General features: G+C 39.2%; 1 protein-coding gene across 1 annotated transcript in view; it reads left to right on the top strand.

Moving 5' to 3' along the window:
• LOC103730992 (olfactory receptor 502-like) overlaps positions 1-7,036 on the top strand; it is a 15,716-nt gene extending 8,680 nt beyond the window's left edge. The window contains exon 3 of the mRNA XM_017797193.2: positions 6,834-7,036. Within this exon, the coding sequence (XP_017652682.2) occupies positions 6,834-7,036 (203 nt within the window). The remainder of the gene's footprint in view (positions 1-6,833) is intronic.
• The last annotated feature ends 315 nt before the right edge of the window (positions 7,037-7,351 follow it).

Below are 7,351 nucleotides of genomic sequence, written 5' to 3'. Positions count from 1 at the left end.
ATTTTTCAAATTCCTGTTGTATTCATTTGAGATTCAAGGACAATAAATCAGCATTTCCAAGATTTACCTGAATTTTTAAAAAATTATATTTTAAACATACTCTAATATTCTGCACACTCTTTTATTTAAATATCTAATTTTTTTGATACAAAAACAAAATGTACTATGTTTAGTAATACTTACAAAGTACTGTAGATTATAGTAATAAACATTGGAAAGAAAAATATTAAAATATTAAAATCTAATATGACAGAAACCACATTATTGATGGGGATTGAACCCACTTCTGGTGGATTCACTTACTCTACCAGTAAGTCAAAGCCACTGGTTCCCATGAAATTCTTCAATGATCTCTACGTGCTGATAACTCCCACATTTCTCCTTTTCTCTTCTCCACTTGCATCATTTTCCCTTCAGTTAGTACTCTCATCCTCTGATCAGTTTATTGACTTAGAAGCATGAGAATAGTTTTCTCTCCTCTCTGCAGATGTGAATTGGATCAATAAATTTATAAATTCTGAGACCAACATTTATTTATTCCTTTTATCCATAATCATTGTCAGTGATCATTCCTTAATCTGACTCCTTTCACTTTGTTTTATAATGTGTAGTATCAGTAAGATGGTTATGTGATATAAAAATTTGATTCATCATAGTACCTAGATTTTTAAATCCATGTCTCACCAAAGGTGCTTTAATAGTATTTTTAATGTGCTAACATTTAATACTAATTGAAACAAGTAGATGATCTTCATATCTTGTGGATTCTTGTCCAATAATTAAAGGTATTAACAGTTGGGGTCGTCTGAAGAGAAGGTGTTCTAATACCAACCTTGTTTCAGGCTTTGAATCCCTCTCTTTATCTTTCACACACACACACACACACACACACACACACACACACACCATTCTTTAACAACTTTGCATCGGTTTGATAATTGCGTGTGATAATTCCTTAAGATCTCTCAAGACAAATGTGTTCATGTATTTGTGTGTGTGTGTGTATGTGTGCTTATTCATGTAAATTTCCTGCCCCTGTGGACAATCCTACTACAAGTCCTAATATAGGCCTTCCTCCTCTATCCCATACTTTCTAAAAATTACTCCATTTGCATCATCCATGCACATAAATCTGAAAGAAATTATTTTAATTTTAAAGCTTCCAAAGATCTACATCTCTTACTATATCCTAGAAATTGATGAGAATGACTGTGGTAGTTAACACTACATTCAAATGACTTAGAATGACCTATAACACAAATCTGTGCACATGCCTTTAGAAGATTTTCTTAAGGTTCATTGAGGTGAAAAAATTCAATCTAAATGTGGAATGACAGTGGCACCATTTCTTGGGCTGGATTTTGGCCTGAATAAAAATGATAAAGTGATGGGCTGGAGATATGGCTCAAATGTTAAGAGCAATGGGTGCTCTTGCAGAAGTCCTGGACTCAGTTCACAGCACTCACAGAGCAGCCCACGATCAAGTATAACTCCAGTTCCAGAGGATCACATGCCCTCTCTTGACCTCGGCTGGCACCAGGCTGACATGTGGAGTCCATATACATATTATATATTGAGGCACTGACCCACACACACCAAATAAGAAATAAGACTTTAGAAGACTGAGAAAGTGAGCTGAGCACCAGAATTTGTCTCCTGCTTTCTATTTGTGCAGTGTGGCCAGGCGCCTGCACTCCCACCATCATGCTCCCTGTCATGATGGACTGAACCTTCAATGTTTTATACCAAATAAATCTTCCCATCCTTAGTTATGTTAGTCAAATACTGTGTCCCAACAATGAGAAAAATAATTCCTGTCATCCTTCAATGCACACACTCATAGAAAGGCAAGCTGGTTGAGAGCTATCCACCACTAGGGGACTTTGTTTCTAACACATATTCAGTAAACTCTTTCTCTAACAATTGTGGAAACTTAAACCTTGGAAAACAGCATCCCAGTTTGTATTAGACTTCTCAAAACAAAATGTATAAAGAAAGAATATCTCTTTTGGTGCTTATTATTTAAAATAAATAATTGATGTAACATAAAACAAAAGAATAGCAGGTTTTGGAAAGGTAAAGGAGGAGCACTGCTTCATAAGCTCTGGATGTGAGGAGCAGAAGACCACAGTGAGTCTTGGATATCTTTTGATTTCACAGAATAAGAGGATAATGCAGAGTGTCTAACCCAGGACCTTCAAAAGACATAGCCAACAACGCCCTAAGAAAAGCTTGTGCTTCCTGAGGAGAAAATGAGGGAAAGAATTGTCTTAGAAGAATTGAAACTACGCGGCATACTTGCCACAGTTCAGAAAAATATTAATGAAAGTCTAGTAGCCTTCCATTTCCACAACTTTCACAGGCACAAGGGAGGGACTGATTTCACCCCAATACCCTTCTTTATGGACAGACAGCTCTGCTGGTGAAATGAGCTTCCATTGTCAACTGGCAGTCCTAGACCTGGTGAGATGGTGCATTGTGGCACTAGTCAGTAATTTGCCCCTCCCTTGTGATAAGGCCCTGTGGGGAGGTGAGACTCCACCCTTACCTGCAACAAATCAGTGTGAAATAGTTTTTCATTTCCCCCTTCTCTGTGGGCACTTTACCCCAAGAGTGAGCAGAAGTTCCTCAGACAGGGATTCACACAAGACAGGAATCTTCTCCAGGAAGGAGTTTAGAGGGCTGAGGATGCTGAATTTCCACATCACCCTCTGGAAGGAGGCAGCATGAGTCACACACACTTTTGGCAGACTTGTGTCAGTGGAGCTCAAGGAGAAGCTGAGCACAGACACTTGTCTGTCACTTGTAGCAGCATCTCAAAAGGATGACTATCTGCTAAAAAAGGAAAGAATTTGACCCAGTATTTTGCAATATGATCTCCAAAATTTCTCCGCTGTCAGTACAAACAACCAAAGCAAGAGCAAAAGAAATCACAAACTGAATGTAAAATGACGGCATCTATAAAATGAATGTGATCTTGAATTAGCTGGCAAAGGTTTGATGGCATCGATCAAAAAATTCCCTAATCAATCATTAGTCTTCCAAATATCAGTAAAAGAAATGGACAGTGACTCTCTAGGGATTCACTGGACAGCAGGAGTCACAGCTAATAACATCTTTCACAAACTGAATGAATAAAGAGATGTGAATACTAACATGAATTTCCATGTCACCTTAGTCTCAGATTCAGGAAGATTTATAAAGCCTTTGTTTGTGAAAACCCAAAGAAATGCAGACCAAGGTGCATCATAATTAAACTTTGAAATCAAAGAGAGAAAGTTCTTGAAAGTAGCCAGAAAACAGTTAATATGTAAAGGGAAAAATCATTCTGAAGGACACTTTCTCCACTCTTAATCATGAAAAGAAAGGAAGGGTTCTAACATTTATAATTTACCTGTTTGTTGTTGTTTACTTTGTTTTTCTTTTATTAGTGTTTGTATTTGATGTGTGATTGCTGAGATGTGGATGCAACCAAGCAGGTGTAGTGGTCAGAGAATAACTTTTTAGGAGACTGTTCTCTCCCTGCCTGATTTGAGGCACAGTTTCTCTCATTTCTGTTCCCCTGCATCTTCCAAGTGAGCTGACCCAGAACTTGCAGGGGGTTCTCCAGTCTCTGCCTCCATCCGGCCATAGGAGTAATGGGTGCAGATGTGCTCTATCACATCCATCCTTTTACATGGGTTTTAGGGATTCATTTCACATTTTTAGGTTTAGCCAGAAGGTCTTTTAACAATGAGCAATCTTTCCAGTCCTGTTCTCTTCAGTGCAAGTAAAAGTTTGTTTCCCAGTCCATGTACTTTCCCTCCAGTGCAAGTTTTTCTAACACAGAATGTTATAAATTTAGTATTTTTTTACCCATCATTGATTTTGAGTTCAACAGACTATAGATTTTTATAAATGATTTAACTATGTTTCGTTAAACAAATTCTCTTAGACAAATATGGTGTCGATATATACAAAGCGAAATAGTAAACAATGTAACCTGTAAAGGTTAATTAAAGAGAAATAGGAGCCTTTGTCTATCCTCAGCACTGTAGATTCCTGGGGAAATAACAAGAGACCTACAGAGAGGGTTGTTCCATAATCATAAAATTTTTGAAATGATAAAATGATGAAATGAAAAAGGGATGAGCTGTCAGAAATTAGAGTGAAAATTTGGCTGAGTAGGAAATTCCTGTGGTTGTAGACAGGGGCATGAACATCGCTGAGCTGATGTGATTCTTCTGCATCTTGGCTGTGCCACCATTCAAAAGTTGGCAAGGTGACCATTTGAAGGAACAGTATCAAAATGAACAGTCTTAGTGCTATCTACTCCACTTGCATGTGAATTTCTGATTACTTATAAATTGATGTATTGATACAGATTTATGTATGATCATCTAGAGAAGCATGTAAAACAACTTTATTTTCCCCAAAAACCCCAACTTTATTTCCAGAAAACTTTTTAATTTTGAGTTAAAACCACTTCATGATACTTTACACTTATTTTCTCATGAGAGTTCCAATAAAAATAGAATGACTTTAGCAATCCATGAAAAGTGTCTGTCTATAAATTTAATGCATGGAAAAATAATGAAACTATTTCAGTTCCATATATTTATATAAGCATTAGTGTTATTTTCATAGTCCTGATGAATTTTCAGTGGAATTTTAATGAACAAGTATGGTACTCAATGAATTATATCCCATATAACACCAATCTCATGATCATAGGCTTCATTTATATGGACTTTTCTGCCATTCTTCCTTATTGTTGAGGCACAGACTTTGACAAATCACTACTTTCCTTGTCTGTTGGCACAGAGATATTTAGTCTCATTTTTATATCACAATTAGAGGTTGACTGCTTAAAGGCATTAACTCATTGTTCCACATTCTTTGACTTCTGTGATCAATTATGCAGCTCATCTATTCAAAACAAAATTTCCTATGAGAGATTGATCTTTTTAGTGAATAGAGGCATGGTGGGCATTCTGTGGTGTGTAGTGTGTCAGTTGTTTAGGTTCCATAGGTTGCCAGTGACAAAGCCAGAACCTGTCTCAGGCCTGTAGGGCTCCAGTGTTCAAGACATTTCCATCTAGATATTGTACTCCTGCCATAGTGATCCTCATATCCAAGCTGACAGGGTAGTATATGAATGTCAATTACTTAAAATGTTAAGACCTACCAGTGTGTGGTAGCTCACAGAAGATGCTACTATCTGTGTCATTTTATTAGTTGTGTTTGTAGGAGTGTATTCTGTCAACTTAAATGGGCAATGTGAGCATAATCATGTTAATTAGAAGCAACCCTAAGCTTCACAGTTACATGAACCTTTACATCAGCCATTGTGTCCTTGTAGACACTGAGTAATCCTCTTCAGTCACACCCATCATGCTCAAGGGTTTTCTTAGAGAAGAAACATTCTCAGCTGTGGCTGTGTGGTCCAACTTTATTCTGTGTTGATATTGACAGTAACGTACTACATAAATGAATGGCACAAGCATAGTGGCCTGAGGAATACCTCATCTCTATCAAGAAACAAGAGGATTAGGTCCTATGGCCTCTTGGAGGTTTGTCTAGTACTCAGAGAAATTTGCTGCATGGTTACATGGCTTTACACTTATTTCAGAAATCAATTTCAGATTGTCAGTAGTATGTAAGTTAGAGGTACCAGGAGCACAGCCATCTTGGGCCCATTGCCTCTATCCAGAGAATTATATCTGAAAGATTTTAACCAGAGGAGCAATGTTTTGGGCCAATCAAATGAAGCTGCTTTGTTCTTGGAAATTTGGTGCCCAATTCCGACTTCCATGGGCATTTCCAGACATGAGTGTACTTATGTACATGCAGGGAGAAACACTGTGTGAAAGCCTTAGAGCCTCAGAACTTAAGGAAAGAAAGAAAACTAGAACCATGGTCCCTGCTTCTGAGCTGAGGTCAGGGTCCCTTCCCATGAGTTTGAGCTAAGGTCTCCTGTAACTTGGAGCTGTGGTCGCATACAGTGAGCTGGAGCCATGGTTTCCCCCAACCCGGTGTTCTGGAGCTGTGGTCCTCTCCTGTGAGCTAGAGTTGTGGTTCCCTTCTGTGAGAGGAAGTTGTGGTCCTCTCCTGTGGGCTGAAGCTGTGATCTTCCCCTGTGAACTGGAGCTGTGGTTCCACTCCTGTAAGCTGGACCTATAGTTCCCCAACAGTGATCAGGAGGAATGGACCCCTTCTGTGAAATGTAACTGTGGTACCCCCATAATAATATGGACTCCCAGTCCCAGGAGGGATGATCAGAATGAGCTGTGCTTTGTCAGTCCTCATCCACCATTGAAGATTAATCCATCTTCCAACTCTCACCAGAGAAGTTTCCTTAAGAAGCAGCTGGTAGTTGACCTGGAAACTTACACCTTTCTAATGTGTGGGGAGGAGTGGCCTTCAGACCACTTATCACTGCGTTCGGTGCCTCTGCAAGGATTCTGGAGTGCAGGACTTGGGAATGATTGCAGAGAGGAGTTGGAAAGATTGTAAGAGCCAAAGGTGGTAGATGACTATGAAGGCGGCAGAGTTCTCCAGACAGCTGACCAGTAACTCTTAATGAACTCACAACAATGTTGAAAGCTCGAGTGGATGAGCCCATGCTGGAGAACATTTGGGGATTCAAGTTAGACTCTATAAGCTTTACTACCCAGTGAGAATACACTGTAAAATTATGTGTATTGGCGGGGGTGTATGGAGGAGTGAATTGGGAGAGAGATATAAATGTCATCAAATTATATTGTCTGGAAATCTCAAAATTTTGATAAAACGCTAAAAAAAATGACGACCTTCTATTCCTAGTTCATATGTAGTTTTTCTTTTTTTTCTAGGCTCTCTATATTCCTTAATGAGTTTTCAGACACACATGGCAACGGACACCATTTTTCAAGCCACTGAGCTATTTTTCCACAATTACAGGACCACCTGTGGCCCAGGACTTTTTCCCTTTGAGTCCATCCATGTCTGTGTAGCCAAGCATCTTTTCAGTTACATCGTTTATGATCCATTGTATAACACAAGTTACTGCAGTTAACCCCATTAAGCATATGGGGTTTGGCCACCATCTCCCCTGGGTTCCTGCCAGCTTTTCTTGGGTGGGACATGTTACATTACAGGATGCCTTGAGGTATAAATATCCACCCCTCCGAACTTGAGACTCTGAAACCAGCTTCCTTTCCATCAGCTCACCTGTTGCTGCTGGTACTGCAATGCTTTCCAAGGCCACATCTCCATGTTTTTCCTGGACTCTTGCAGTTCATCTACCCAGCCACACAATGACCAATTGTGTCTGTAAATTTTCCCCTCTTTTTCTTGGGAGACTCAGCCTATGCCCTCTGAGTCCCCAGCG

This window comes from Nannospalax galili, unplaced genomic scaffold, assembly GCF_000622305.1.
Source record: "Nannospalax galili isolate Female #2095 unplaced genomic scaffold, S.galili_v1.0 scaffold1654, whole genome shotgun sequence".
Taxonomy (NCBI): Eukaryota; Metazoa; Chordata; class Mammalia; order Rodentia; family Spalacidae; genus Nannospalax; species Nannospalax galili.
Note: the sequence above shows the minus strand (reverse complement) of the source record. Positions and strands in the feature narration are given on the sequence as shown.